The sequence below is a fragment of the Rana temporaria genome, chromosome 5 (genome assembly GCF_905171775.1).
Source record: "Rana temporaria chromosome 5, aRanTem1.1, whole genome shotgun sequence".
Taxonomy (NCBI): Eukaryota; Metazoa; Chordata; class Amphibia; order Anura; family Ranidae; genus Rana; species Rana temporaria.
In genome coordinates, this window is record NC_053493.1 from 68,737,525 (window position 1) to 68,753,346 (window position 15,822).

The 15,822-nt window shown below is 44.0% G+C and overlaps 3 protein-coding genes across 9 annotated transcripts in view; 2 read left to right on the forward strand and 1 right to left on the reverse strand.

The window, feature by feature from the left end:
- Positions 1-15,822, forward strand: part of DIP2C (disco interacting protein 2 homolog C) — a 612,079-nt gene that overhangs the window by 245,292 nt on the left and 350,965 nt on the right. For 5 of the 7 annotated variants that reach the window (XM_040352676.1, XM_040352677.1, XM_040352682.1 and 2 more), the window contains exon 2: positions 4,745-4,813. The exons of the other annotated variants lie outside the window; for them this stretch is intronic. In XM_040352676.1, coding sequence (XP_040208610.1) covers positions 4,745-4,813 — 69 coding nt within the window. The remainder of the gene's footprint in view (positions 1-4,744; positions 4,814-15,822) is intronic. 7 annotated transcript variants of the gene reach the window in all.
- On the reverse strand, positions 9,005-9,683 carry LOC120940074. The gene has a single exon (XM_040352684.1). It carries the CDS (start codon positions 9,660-9,662, stop codon positions 9,024-9,026), a length of 639 nt encoding a protein of 212 aa, XP_040208618.1. The 5' UTR covers positions 9,663-9,683; the 3' UTR covers positions 9,005-9,023.
- On the forward strand, positions 9,914-11,256 carry LOC120940072 (extensin-like). Its single transcript, XM_040352683.1, has 2 exons — positions 9,914-10,110; positions 10,188-11,256. Exon 2 carries the CDS (start codon positions 10,315-10,317, stop codon positions 11,239-11,241), a length of 927 nt encoding a protein of 308 aa, XP_040208617.1. The 5' UTR covers positions 9,914-10,110; positions 10,188-10,314; the 3' UTR covers positions 11,242-11,256.

The window sequence follows — 15,822 nt, forward strand, 5'->3', positions numbered from 1 at the left end:
GCACTGTCACTGTACTAATGACACTGGCTTGGAAGGGGTTAAAATCAAGGGCGATCAAAGCGATAACTCTGTGCTTAGCCAGTGGTTTGCTATACTGTGGGAGGTGCTTTAACTATGGAAGGAGATGGAATGTACATAAATTCCGACCCTTCCTTCCTGTCAGAACGGTGATCGGTTTGTTTACATGGGCAGATCGCCTTTCTGCATCTCTGCCTAACAATCGGGTGCCGGCGGACATTGGGTACCGTGCACCCGCTGATCGGCTTCCACTGTGTGTAATCACAGCAGAAGCAAGCCGCTGGTGGCATGCATGCACACCCCCCTACCCGGGAGAGCATGATCACGTGTATATATATATATATATATATATATATATATATATACATGATCTACTGCTGTAGGATTGAAAATTAATCAAATCGTTAAAATACCATAGGTTTTTGCTTGTTTTTTTGTTTTTGTTGTGCGGAAGAGCCCATATCTGGATGCACGCGTTACTTTTACACATTTTTACCTCTTTAGTTTAAATGTTGTAGTTTATTTTGTGTAATGTGGAAAAAAGTTTTTATTATTTTTTAATAAAGCAAAGATTTGGCAAAACTTTAGAAATATGGACATCATCTATAAGATCTTCTCTTTCAGCAAATTTGTTTTGTAAACCCAAACACTAAGCTCTCGTGTAAGCTTTAACATATTGATGTCATTTCAAAATCCATTTCAGTGTTCAATATTTTTACAGATGAATTCCAGGTATGGTATATGCATAGGTACATTGGTTCAAGCTGGACCAACTTAACTATGTTAAAATATACCTTACCTGGAATTCACCTTTAAATTTGCCACTTTCATTAAAATAATACCAGGCTCTCCTACCATAAAGATCCTTATTCAGGCACTTTCTATTAATTGTGTAACAATTCTGTGTCCCTGTTTTGAAATTGTGCTTCTGTATTGTAATCTTCTAATCCACACACACATTGGAGACTACCACAAGCCACGCTGGCTCACAGGATCTACTGTTGTCACTGTCAGGAAGGCCAACCCTGAGAAATGGCAAGCAGTCATCGCTGGAGTAAATGTAAACAGGAAGTGATCAGCACTAGGGGGGTAATAAAGGGTGAAAAAAAATTACGTATCGTAACTGCTATAAAAAATTGTTATAGTTGTACCATTAATACTTATACAACATCACAAACATTACACAAGTTTAGTTGGGTAGGTCATGTCCACAGATTTTATCTTTTAATGAAGCCAGAATTCAAAATTAAATAAACCTGGCAGTTGTCAAAAATTCCAACCAACTGAATGCCAAAGCCTTGGAGATTTGGCTCACCTTAACTACTTAAGCCCCGGACCTTTAGGCAGCTAAATGCCCAGGCCAGGTTTTGCGATTCGGCACTGCGTTGCTTTAACAGACAATTGCGCGGTCGTGCGACGTGGCTCCCAAACAAAATTGGCGTCCTTTTTTCCCCACAAATAGAGCTTTCTTTTGGTGGTATTTGATCACCTCTGCGGTTTTTATTTGTTGCGCTATAAACAGAAATAGAGCGACAATTTTGAAAAAAATTCAATATTTTTTACTTTTTGCTATAATAAATATCCCCCAAAAACATATATACAAATTTTTTTTTCCTCAGTTTAGGCCGATACGTATTCTTCCTATTTTTGGTAAAAAAAATCGCAATAGGTTTGCGCAAAATTTATAGCGTTTACAAAATAGGGGATAGTTTTATTGCATTTTTATAATTTTTATTTTTTTTACTACTAATGGCGGCAATCAGCGATTTTTTTCGTGACTGCGACATTATGGCGGACACTTTGGACAATTTTGACACATTTTTGGGACCATTGTCATTTTCACAGCAAAAAATGCATTTAAATTGCATTGTTTATTGTGAAAATTAGTTGCAGTATGGGAGTTAACCACAGGGGGCGCTGTAGGAGTTAGTGTTCACTTAGTGTGTGTTTACAACTGTAGGGGGGTGTGGCTGTAAGACTGACGTCATCGATCGAGTCTCCCTATATAAGGGATCACTCGATCGATGCAGCGCCATAGTGAAGCACGGGGAAGCCGTGTTTACATACGGCTCTCCCCGTTCTTCAGCTCCGGGGAGCGATCGCGACGGAGCGGCTAGAAACAAATAGCCGCGCCGTCGTCCCGGATCGCTCCCCGCGGGAATCCGACCACCGCATGTAGCGGGGGGGTCCCGATCGGACCCCCCACCCGCTAGAAGGCAAGGACGTACCTGTACGCCAATTTGCCTGTACGTGCCATTCTGTGGACGTACATATACATGCGGCGGTCGGGAAGTGGTTAAAGTGAACCTGTGGCCAGGCTATGGACAACCCAATTTCTCTGCTTAAGCAACTTCTTCTGTCTGTCTTCCTGAGCTCAGGTTCTGACAGACACTCGTGCTTTGCACTTAGGACTACATCCTAATGCCTAGACGCTGCCTCCACCCATGTGCACAGGCAGTCTGACGTGTAAGTAAATAGCAGCCTGGAGCAGATCTCGATCCCTTTGATGGGGGGCAGAGCACAGGCATGTCTTGAAGGTCAAACACTGGCGTGTAGTCTTCTGCTGATTGGGTGTGTGCTCGCCCACACATCAGCCAGTGAATTGGAATGCAAAGGCTGATGGGACATGTAGTCCTGAAACCTATGGCCACATGATGCCGAAGAGCACACTCCCCCGCTACAATTGGGTATCCATATGATGAAGATATGTGGCACATAAATATGTGGGGTTATGCACATTTTTTGTAAAAAATGTATAATGGATTTGTTATTGATTTATCTTATGGATTTTATTCATGTAAATTGTTAGAATAACTTTAACAAAAACTAAACAAGCTTAAAAAATAGCCCTTGCTGATCAATGTAGCTGCAGTCACTCTGGAGCAATGAATTATCAAATTTCACAGCAGAAGCACTGAAGTCAAATCTCTCAGCAGCTCAGCTCACCCTGCTCTTCTCTCACCGAGCACCTGTTAAATGTTTACTTTAGAGATTAGAAGTCTGCCAAGTCAATGCTGGGATGGGAAGCAGGGGGAGTTGAGCTGCCTGAGTTGATGTCTGCTATGAAGAATGAACTGCTCCAGAGTGCCCGCAGCTACACAGGTCAGTAAGGGCTTGTATTAAAGCTCATTATTTGCTTATTAAGTATATTAAATAATTGAATATCCAAAGCTTGGCCACATGTTCCCATAATGCACATAATGCAAAAGCAGACCATGTGACTTACCAAAATGTTCCACATTTGTGTGATTAAATAAAGAAAGGTTAATACTGCAGAGTATAATAATAAAGAATGCAACCAAAGCTGTGACAATTATAGTATAATTAAAGGCAATTTTTTTCAGTTTTGAATGAAGTGGAGAGGGATTAGAACACACCAGTTGATTCCATTACAAATTTTGGGTTGTCACCGAGACAGAAATAGAGGAAATCTTCCAATTGGGACACTAGATCTACTGACCCTGGTGACAACCAGGAATTCCCCCGCTCTTACTATTTGTTTTAGCTATGGGACCAGAAGTGAAGGAAAATCTTCCTAATGGAACACAGATGGCAAAAATGAAACTGTCAGGGGTTTTAACCCTCCATTACTTTATCCAAAATAGGGAAAATAAAGTTTTGCCTTTAGTTATACTTTAAAGATTTGGAGAATGGAAATGAAAAAGGGTGGCTGGGTCTAGGTTTAGTCATTGATAACAAAATGGAAACATTTAATGACGTTACCTTACAAAATGTGTTCTCCACACATAGGGCCAGATTCACGTAGAAGTGCGGCGGCGTAACGTATCATAGATACGTTATACCGCCGCAAGTTTTCATCGCAAGTGCCTGATTCACAAAGCACTTGCGATGAAAACTACGCCGGCGGCCTCCGGAGCAAGGCGGGCCAATTTAAATGGGCGTGTGCCATTTAAATTAGGCGCGCTTCCGCGCCGGACCTACTGCGCATGCTCCGTTTCTTAACTCCCGCCGTGACGTCATTTTTTTGAACGGCGACGCGCGTAGCGTAATTCCGTATTCCCGGACGGCTTACGCAAACGACGTTATTTTTTAAATTTCGACGCGGGAACGACGGCCATACTTTAGACAGCAATACGTTTGCTGACTAAAGTTAGGGCACGAAAAACGACGACTAACTTTGCGACGGGAAACTAGAGTAGCGGCGACGTAGCGAACGCGAAAATCCGTCTTGGATCGGCTGTAACTCCTAATTTGCATACCCGACGCTGGTTTAAGAAGCAAACTCCCCCCAGCGTCGGCCGCGGTACTGCATCCTAAGATCCGACAGTGTAAAACAATTGCACCTGTCGGATCTTATGGATATCTATGCGTAACTGATTCTATGAATCAGTCGCATAGATAGAAACAGAGATACAACGGCGTATCAGCAGATACGCCGTCGTATCTCTTTGGTGAATCTGGCCCATAGCCCCTAGCCCCAGTCACACACCTCTACTAATCTCAGGACAGCGAGGTAGACTAGCTGTTATGGGTCCAGCATTCAATGCACCTTTCCAAAAGGCAAGGAACTTGATTCTCAAAACAGACATTCTCAAAATTGGCCTGAACTGAATTAGTATATGGAACATTTATATTGTAATACCATTTATTTTTCTATATTTTTATGTTTTTTTATATGAAAGGGCCAGTTTAATGAATTTAAATAATGTATTGCTTATGAAGTTGAATTTTACTAGCTTTCTCTTCCACAATAACTGTTTTCCAGGTCATCCATGTATCTCGGGTCCCTCAGCAATGAGATGGCATGGGAGGTCTTGGAAAACAGCAGCATTATGTAAGAAGGATTCATACATATTTTCAACTTTTTTGATTGTGTTTGTGGTGTGTTTGCGACGTCCTCTTTGCCAGTGTAATCACTGTGATTTATTTCTGCAATCATGCAATGTTGTGCTTCGGGGTGTGTACCAATCAGGAGCCCCTTCATGGCGACAAATAGAGAAATTAGTCTTCAAAAAAAGTGAGCCAGAAGCCTGTTTGCGGTCTCTAATCACAGTGATATGAAATACCAGTCACTGGCATGTCATTTCACTTGTTGATTACCTATTGATCTGACTGCTACAACGAATGCTATGCGGCATTATATGTGAAATTCTAAATTTACACACACCAATTTTTTAATGACAAAGTGGCAAAATGAAATGGAGAAATAAACACAAAATCCATTCTGCTTTTAGTTTTTAATACTGCCATTTTTACAGTGCTGTATTGGGTTCATTTTCACTACTGACTTCTGACTGTGGGGAAGCCATTGTCCTTGACGGCACAACTCACCTGGGCTAAAGTTTTGCTTAAGAAAAGAAGGAGATAACCAATGCTGTGGATTGGCCAAGACAGCACAATTCATGGTGACCTTGAATATAATAGAAATGCGTTCACTGTTCATGCAAAACTTTATCATGATACCCTTGTTGAGGGTCTGTAGATTAATAAAATGGGTTTCCTGTAAGCTGAAATCTGGAAAGTAAGAATGGCTACAGGATAAAGACATATTGGATTAATGTTTTAGGCTTCATTTCCATGGACGTTTTTGAACGTTTTTACAGACACTTTTCTGAGCTTTTTTTGCAGCTTAAAAACGGCTCTCCATGTTAGTCTATGGCCTCATGCCCACCATGACGTTTTTGAGCTGTAGATGGCTGAGCCGTTTTTTAAGCTGCAAAAAAAAAACCAGGACCAGTGCGTTCTGAAGCTCCAGCCTTAGAGCTGTAAAAAACGCCAGACGTTAAACTCTAAAAAACGCGCAAAAACGCTAAAAAACACTACCACTGAGTTTTTGAGCTCCAGCTAAAAAAAAAAAGAAAAAACATGGACAGGCGTTTTTAAGCTGTAAAAAAGGCTAAAAAAAGTGTCTGTAAAAACGTCCATGGAAATGAAGACTTATAGTTGCTTTTCATTACAAAACCTAATGAAAAATGGCACCATGAATCAAAAGTGGGCACAGGCATCTTTTTGTAACTTTTTATCTGACACCCAGGTCACTCCTAAAGCTAGTCATACACTGATCAAAATATGTTCGGTCCAGCAGGGACTGGCCAAATTTCTATCAATGTGTGGGCTCCTCCATTGTTTAATTGACTTATGCTGAAGGGACATTCTGGAAAAATTTCCATTGGTCACCAGCCAATTACCCGCAGCCGCTGATCTATGTATTCGGACAATGGCTGGTGCCACTGTCGGAGTACAATGTCACGGAGGGTGGGGGTGATTTTTCCATACATTTATTTTGTGTGGATAGACAAATCTTTTAGTTTTTTTTTTTTCATTCAGCTCTCTGGCTGAATGGAAAAACCTAACGTTGTTTGGCCCAGCCTAAGGCCTTGTTCACACGGCCATTTAGCTTGTATAAAAGGTGTGTGCATAGCAAGCTTTCGCACAGTTTTTGTAAAGCTTTTGTCAATTTTATATGGACTTGTTAAGCCTTTAAAAAAAAAACGTTGGTTCCACCATGAGGGTATTAAACACAGATCCTACTTGGGAGTTTTGACTGTCCTGGAGGTTTCAGCAGGCTTTCCACAAGTAGTGCTGAACCTTGCTATCAGCCTGTGTCATCCCCATACTGAAACTAACTGGTGCTTTGAAAGCATCAGAAAGCTTCTTGAAGTTTGCCTAATTGCTTTTCAAAAGCTTGCCGCACACACCACTTTTATGCTTGCTAAAGCTCAAGTGAACAAGGCCTAATAACTACTATTAAGTAAAGAAAGTTTATGCTTGTCTAGCCAGCTGCCATGCCTCTTTGTCAGTCCTTATAAGCACTCTACCATTTTGTCTATTCAGGACAAAATGATAGGTTCTCTTTAACCACTTAAGACCTGGACCATTATGCAGGTAAAGGACCTGGCCAGTTTTTGCGATTTGGCACTGCGTCGCTTTAACTGACAATTGCGCGGTCGTGCGATGTAGCTCCCAAACAAAATTGGCGTCCTTTTTTCCCCACAAATAGAGCTTTCTTTTGGTGGTATTTGATGACCTCTACGGTTTTTATTTTTTTCGCTATAAACGAAAATAGAGCGACAGTTTTGAAAAAAATGCAATATTTTAAACTTTTTGCTAAAATTCATAGCGTTTATGGCATTTTTATTAATATATATATTTTTTTTACTACTAATGGCGGTGATCAGCGTTTTTTTTTTCCGTGACTGCGACATTATGGCGGACACATCGGACAGTTTTGACACATTTTTGGGACCATTGTCATTTTCACAGAGAAAAGTGCTATAAAAATGCATTGATTACTGTGAAAATTTCAATTGCAGTTTATGAGTTAACCACTAGGGGGCACTGTAGGGGCTAAGTGTGACCTCATGTGTGTTTCTAACTGTAGGGGGCGGGGCTGGACGTGTGGGAACAGACGATCACTGACATTGCGACAGTGAAGAATGGGAAAGGTGTGTTTACACACACCTCTCCCCGTTCTTAAGCTCCTGTGACCGATCGTGTGACACCGGTGGCGATCGGGTCCCGTGGTCACGGAGCTTCGTGTCGCGTGCGTGCGCCGGCGACCCACGCCTGGGTTCTTAGGCCCCATTCACACCTAGGCGTTTTTACGCCTGAAACGCACTGCTCACGAACGCGGGAGGGCAGATTTAACATTGTTTCCTATGGTGCCTGTTCACACCTGAACGCCTGAACGCCTGTCGCGCGAAGCTCAAACTAGTCCCGGACCTTTTTTTGTCGCGCGAAGCGCGCGACATAGGCGTTTCCGCGCGTTTTTTTTTTACCATAGAAAGTAATGGGAAACGCGCGAATTGAGCGTATCGCGCGACAGCAAGCGTTTTTATGCGCGTTTTTACGCGCGTTTTGACGCCCATACAGCTCCAAAACAAAACAGGAAATGACATATTTTTTTACAGGAACTTGTGAAATCACCATTTTACTTTACTTACAATAAAGAAAAGTCACATTTTTCTCAATGGAGGCCGAATTTGATCGAACCCTTTCGATGCTGGAGCCTGAAAATTTCATCAGGATGGTGAAGGAGCACCCCTGTCTTTATGACAGCAGGGCACCGGGCTACAAAATGAGGACCACCCGTTGGGACGCTTGGTGTTCTATTGGGAGCCAAATCTATGAGAACTGGGCACGGATAAATAAGTCCCATGATAGCAAAGGTAAACTCTATCAAAAAACATAACAGAAATACAAAATGCCACTAATGAAATAATGGAATGATTGTTTGTCGTTACAGTAGGCATTTATTACCGTACCAATATGCTGTTAAGTTTAAAAATGTGTCTTTACAAATATGACTATTGTGCGGTCATGCGACATGGCTTATAAACATAAATTGCGTTCTCTTCTTCCCACAAATAGAGCTTATTAATGGTGATATTTGATCCCCTCTGTGATTTTTAATAATCCAAAAATTTAGTGACATTTTTCAAAAAAAATATTATTTTACACATCTTTAATCTAAAAAAATTAAAAAATTCAATCGACCTAGCGACTACAGCGTCAGGTGGGGACGGGGGCTACACAGGACCTACACTCTGCCTGCAGTGATCAGTAAATATATGTTCACTGCATTCATTGATACTGTGACAAGGGGATGGGGGAGTGGATTGGAGATCCAAAAGGGGATTGTGCCTACGTGTACTGGTGTCAGTGTCATCACTTCCCTCTTCCTGTGTTTACACAGGAGGAGAAAGTGACACGCAGGGGGACACATATAGAGCCACTTAACCCCCGGATGTACCCTGGGGGTCCTGATCGGACCCCCAACCCACGTCTAGGCGGTCACTTACAGGCCCTTTATTAGACCACAGAATAAATACATAAACTAAGTTTACAATAGATAGAATGTCACTAATATAAAATGGCACACAATATCATAGGGCTATTGAACCCAATGATAAAACTGTATCAAAATAAAATTAGAATGAGACTTCTTAAAACATGAATCATTTTTTATTTTTTTTCCACAAAACAGCATAGTAAAGAATATATTTCACAAAATAAGCGTGTCAAAAGCTGAAAAGTTCAATAAATTAAATGGAATTGAGCTGCCAAGGGACCTGCCCTTCAGGAGAGACAAAGTATGCCGCATACTGTTCACGGACATGTGTCCCCTGTGTGTTCCCACGTACACCAGTCCAATGAGCTCTTTCCAGAGTCTCATGGACTGGCTCCTCGTAATCTAGACCATCGCGCTGCCTGACAAAATTGTGCAAGGCACACGCCGCTTCTACAGCACTAATGGCATTTTGCATGTTGAGCACAATCGGTGTGTGGAGAACCCTCCACTTGTTCGCCAAAATTCCAAAAGCACACTCAACTACGCGGCGTGCTCTGCTAAGCCGGTAGTTGAATATGCGTTTGTCTTCGTTCAGATTATGTCCTGAATAAAGCCGAAGTAGGTGTGTGTTCAGAGCAAAAGCCTCATCACCCACAAAGACACTTGGTAGGGGAGGGCCGTTTGTGCCCGGGAGTGGACTATTTTGTGGAAGGTCCAGACCATCTGTTCGAAGTAATTGCCCAAAAGAGGAGTTCCCAAAAATCGCAGAGTCTGCACTACTTCCATAGGAACCAATGTCAATGTAGGTAAAGCAATAATTGGCATCAGCCACAGCCATTAAGACGAATGAAAAGTATTTCTTATAATTGAAATACTGGCTCCCACTAGCCATGGGCTTAACAATTCTGATGTGTTTCCCATCGATCGCTCCCAGACAATTCGGAAAGTTACAGCGTTCCCAGAATACTTGGGAAATTTTTTCCCAGTCCTCTGCTGCCGGTTTTTTAAACACAATGGGTTTCAGGACTTCCCAAATGGCACTGCAGGTGTCCCGAATTATATAACTGGCAGTAGATCTTCCAATACGAAACGAGTAATGCAGACTTGCAATCGATTGTCCAGTTGATAGATACCTACAAAGAAAATAATATATATTATTTTATTTTATTTTTTACAGTGAAAATTCTAAAACTCAGATGGAAGAGTATAAGGGACGCCTACGCTCGCCAGCTGAAGGCACAGCGGGAGCAGCGCCGAAGTGGGAGTGGAGCATGTTCGGTGAGAGAATACGTTCATGCAAAGGAATTGGAGTTTCTGAGACCGGTGCTGGATTTGGGGAGGTAAACCATTATCTGTACTTTGCTCGGTAAACCAAATGTTTTAAAATTATTTTTGAATACATGATTTCTTTTTTCAGTACTGAAAGCTGCTGGGACGAGGCTGCCACAGCTGTAGTAGACAGAGAGAGCGTGGCAGAGAGAGGGGACAGAGAGAGCGTGGCAGAGAGAGGGGACAGAGAGAGCGTGGCATCGGGGGATCAAGCGATGGCTACTCTGGAGCCGGAACCGCAGCACTCCGAGGCATCAAATGCTAATGCAACAAGACCACTTGCAGAGCAGCCCCCAGTTAACATTGCGCATATTGGACCTCCGCGTGCTCTGCGTAGGAGGGCTCCTGCTCCGGATCCAGCCCTGGATCGTATGTTGGACATTATGACCAACATGTCTGACCGGATGAGCAATAGATCGTATGGGCAAAATGTAGCAAAATGTCTGGGGGAACTAATCGACAAAGTTCCCCCAAATCTGCAAGCGGTGGTGCTGTCCTGTACGGCTAGATACATCTCGACATTTATACCCCCGACAGAAGCTGACGATTTATCCGAACCACCACCACCCTATGGCCCATATGCCAATAAACGGACCGAGCATGTCCCAACACCACCCACGACCCATTTCTCCCCACCACCCGTTACCCTTTGGACAGGACCACAGCTTTCCGACCAACCTCCTCGACCAACACCACCACCGACTTCTGCGCACCATCCTTTCACCACCACTCTATCTCATTTACCTCCTGTGCCAACACCTTCCACTCACACTTCTCTGAATCCTTTTCCTTATACACAACCTTCTTCTTACCACCCTCATTCTCCTTTTCCTCATCTCTCAACACCACCTGTCACATACAGTACTCTGCCTCCTACAACACTTTCTTCTTACCACCCACCACCTTCTACTTACCCTGCGTTAACGACTACACCTACATCACATTACCCACATCGACCGAGACAATCGACTTTCAGGAATGCCCCAACACGAACACCACCACCACCACAAGCAACACCACCTTCCAATTGGTCAGGGGAAGACAGCACCACCTCCACTTGGCCCCCTTTTGCCCACGCACTGTCGGTCGCCATGTCACCGCACGGGGAAGAGGACTCCTCCCCAAATTTACAGCAATTGTAAATAAGGATTATGTATAAAACATTTTTGTATATTTTGTGTATTTGTGCACTTTGTGTATATTTTCCTAATAAAAAAAAAAAGACCCAATGTTTTGGTTGATTAAAATATTAAAATAATTTTGTTCCTACAGAATTTTTGTTTGGTTTTTATTACACATATATATATATATATATATATATATATATATAATAGAGTGTATTACATTCAAAGCGCTAAATAAAAATTACCTCAGTGTTATGATAAGTCGCTCCACAGGGGGGATACAGTTGCGGAAGTAGGTGTCCATCCTCTGCAATCTGTTGATCAACAATTCCAGCAACTCATCAAAGCTGTAAAGGAAAATGAAATTTAAAATTGGCAATGGATTGGTACTAGGGTTGCCACCTTTCCGGGATTCGCCAGAACAGTTCGGGTTTGGAATCATGTGTCTGGGTTTCAGACTGCCTGACACTCTGACAGATTTTTCTGACCAGAATATGGATTTCCGGCAGGGTTAATGGCTGCAGGGGATGAAAACTTACAACCCAGCAGCCACAGATATACCAGGATGAGATGTGCTATCTGCCAAGGGGTGAGTGAGCTCACCCTCCATCGCTGTCTAACAGAAGCACCCACCCCCTTTCTCTATCCTGCCTCTTGGTGAGTACACTAGGAAAAATCAGAGTTCTCACATTGGAGTCCTCTCCGTACATCAGAGATCTCGGTTTCCCCCTTAGATCATGGTTCACAGAGCATCCCTTATGTCTGAGTATCTTGAGGTCTCGCTTCAATCAGATTATGTTGGTTAACCCATACAGTGAAAGGGAAATCTGGGAGTTGAGATGCAAAAGGGTGACTGTGATGTAAAGGGGGACTCTGTGCACTGTAATGTAAAGGGGGATTCTGTGCACTGTAATGTAAAGGGGGACTCTGTGCACTGTAATGTAAAGGGGGACTCTGTGCACTGTAATGTAAAGGGGGACTCTGTGCACTGTAATGTAAAGGGGGAACTTTGTGGACTCTAATGTAAAGGGGGAACTCTGTGGACTCTAATGTAAAGGGGGAACTCTGTGGACTGCAATGGAAAGGGGACTATTTTTATTATATTCATATGATTAGAAATGTAAAATACTAACAAAATATATGTATAGTTCATAGTATTAAAAAAAATAGTTGTGCACCGCAGAAGTGTACATGTTTGACTTGAAGAAAAGGTGGCAACCCAAATGGTACAATGTAAAAAATAAATGATTCCAGATCATTTTTTACTAACCTTTTTATGGACATTCTGGTGTAGTCCAGAAATTTGTCTTCATGGTCACGGAGGTCTTGGTACATCACCCAAAATTGCCCTCTTTCTTCCCGATCAGCAATGACGGGGTGTATCCAAAATCTGCGTTGCCTCTTCCTTTTTCTCTGCCTCTCGTTTACAAGATATTGGCTAGCAGTGGCTGCTGCCATGAACAAAGCCATCTCGTCATCACTCATTTTCACAATGGAGTCAGAAGCACAAGGATGACCCGGAAGAGGAATTATCACCCAGGAAGAGGAAAAAAAAACCTTTCACATAGCAACAAATGATGACAGAGGTGATCTATTTTACTATTGGTCAAAAAAAAAAAAAAAAACGCTGGACGTCGCTCTGCGCAAACGCGCGCAAACGCGCACCAAAACGCGCGAAAAAAACGCGCGTAAAAACGCCTGGTAACGCCAACGCCTAGGTGTGAATGCAGCCTTAAAGGCGACGTACCTGTACGTGCTTGTGCCCAGCCATGCCATTCTGCCGACGTATATCAGCGTTAGGCAGTCCTTAAGTGGTTAAAGTACAACCCCTCACCTGCTGATACTTGCCTTTGCCATGCTCCCCTTTCATTGCATTAGAGGCCTTAGTAAATACCCGGTGCTACTGGGTATGGGGGAGAACATTTAGCTAGTTGTTCATGATCCATTATGATTAAACCCTATATTTGAAAGCCTGAGTCAAAGAGAATTGCGTATGAAGTTAAGTTTGAAAATGCTTTAGTAACTGTAGTTTTTGGTAGTATCTTTAGGTTCTAAGGCTTCATGTACACGGGACGTTTTTACAACTGCTCCTGAACGATTTAACTTGACAGATAGTAATCCACGTTTAAAACGTCAGCTTTGCCGCATTTACATGCCACGTTTAGTGGTGTTTTGCCACGTTTGCGTTTAGAAGCGTTTAATGGGCAAAGCGAAAAAAAGCCTATAAACCGGGCGTCACTAAATGGCGGACCGCGGTCCGGTTCCGGCCCCAGTGGCCTTTCTACCCGGACCGCAGCCTCGCCTGTGTGTCTTTGTGGCCGGCTCGCCCGCCTGCCGATGCCGCTATATACACAGCATGGCAGGCGCAGCAGCTCTGTGCCGTCTCTGCACTCCCCCCTCCCCACACTGCCTGTCTGCCTTATTGACACAAACATGAATCACGACCGCGCTGGACAATGGGCGGGACTTTTTAGGTTAAAAAGTGGGTGATTGGTTGCTAGGCAGCGGGTCGGTCCCAGCAACAAATCACTCGCTTTTAATGGGAAAGGTCCCGCCCATTGTCCAGAGCGGCCACGCTCCATGTCCTGTGTGAATAAGGTAGGTTTTCTGTGGGGAGGGGGAGTGTTGTGCTGTGCAGGACAGGACAGGGGTTTACTATTGAGAGGAATGTGATGGGGGGGAGTCAGTCTGCGACGGGGGGGGAGTCAGTCTGCGACGGGGGGGTGTGGTGTGTCTGTAATTGTAGGGAGGGGGTTGTTCAGTCTGTGATGGGGGGTCTGTGAATTTGGGGGGTCCGTCTGATAGGGGGGTCAGTCTGTGATAGGGGGTCTGATTTGGGGGGGGGGGTCAGTCTGTGATAGGGAGATCTGTGATTGTGGGGGGTTCAGTCTAAGATGGGGTGTTCTGTGATTGTGGGTGGGGGGTTCAGTTTGTAATTGGGGGGGGGAGTTAAGTCTGATTTGGGGGGTCAGTCTGTGATAGGAGGTCTGTGATTTGGGGGGTCAGTCTGTGATTGGTGGGTCAGTCTGTGATAGGGGGGGGATCTGTAATTGGGGAGGTCTGTGATTGTGGGGGGGGGGGGGGTTCAGTCTGTGATTGTGGGGGGATCAGTCTGATAGTGGGGTCTGTGATTGGGGGGGTTCAGTCTGTGATTGGGGGTGGGGGGGGGGGGAGTCTGTGATGGGGTGGTCTGTGAATTTGGGGGGTCAGTCTGTGATTGGTGGGTCAGTCTGTTATAGGGGGTCTGATTTGGGGGGTCAGTCTGTGATGGGGGGGATCTGTGTTTGTGGGGGGTTCAGTCTGTGATGGGGTGTTCTGTGATTGTGGGGGGTTCAGTTTGTAATTGGGGGGATCAGTCTGATGTGGGGTCTGATTTGGGGGTTGTGATTGTGGGGGGGTTCAGTCTGTGATGGGGTGGTCTGTGATTGTGGGGGGTCCATCTGTGATTGGGGGGGTCCATCTGTGATTGGGGGATCAGTCTGTGATAGGGGGTCTGTGATTTGGGGGATCTGATTTGGGGGGGTCAGCCTGTGATAGGGGGATCTGTGATTGTGGGGGTTCAGTCTGTGATTGGGGGGTCCATCTGTGATTGTGGGGAATCAGTCTGTGCTGGGGGTGTCCATCTGTGATGGGGGGGGGGGAATCGGTATGTGATGGGGGTCTGTGATTTGGGGGGTCAGTCTGGGATGGGGGATCTGTGATTTGGGGGGGTCAGTCTGTAATGGGGGGTTTGTGATGAGGCAGGGGGATGTGATGTAAGGGGGGGGGGCTGAGGACACTGATGTAAAAGGGGTTCTATGATTTCTGCACTGGCAAAACACAGGTCTCTGTTTTCTATGTGTCCTGTTCACATTGAAACAGCGCCCCTGCGTGCTGAGCAGTGTGGTGCAAAATGCATTCTGTTTCTATGCACCGCAACTGATCTGTGCTGCATAAAAATGAAAGAAATGTATTTTGAGATTTTTATGTCGATTTCGATGGTGTGTGGGTCTTAAAGGTGTGTGCATGTGGGTGGTGGGGGGGCGCTGTGAAGTGGAGGATATCATGTGGCGTCATAGCACCAATATGACATTCGGACCTCCGCTGGAAGAATTTTTTTCCGACCGGACCCCCGTGAATTTTAATTCACTACCCCTGCTATAAACTAAACGCAGGTTACCGCGTTTAGCGTCTGAAATGTGGAAATCTTTCGGCATCTGAACCCATTTTTTTGCTTTCAAAGAACACTGTTAAACGCAACTGCCTTAAAACGACAATAAACGAGACTGTGTACACGGTCACATAGGATAACATTGATTGAGTTCAGGGGCACTTGAAAAAAGCATCCAACTGCCTCTGAACGTACATTTAGCAGCGTCCTGTGTACATGGGGCCTAATGCTGATATTTTGTATGTCTCCTTCTATATATCATGTATAACCCCATATATGTCATATAGCAGTTGCCCCAATGTATGAAATTGTGTTTGATATGTTGATTCTTGGTTTGCAAGGTTGTTTTTAGTGAATATTTGAGCATTGGGCTCACTGTTGGGTGATATGTATAGCCTTGTTCTTAGATTTTCCAAGCTTCTTAGACTTTTTAAGAAGTAAACGTCTTC

What these genes read in the sequence shown, in the direction of transcription:
- LOC120940074 (XM_040352684.1), bottom strand. Translation starts at nt 9,662, where the DNA reads ATGGCTAGTGGGAGCCAGTATTTCAATTATAAGAAATACTTTTCATTC.
- LOC120940072 (XM_040352683.1), top strand. Translation starts at nt 10,315, where the DNA reads ATGGCTACTCTGGAGCCGGAACCGCAGCACTCCGAGGCATCAAATGCT.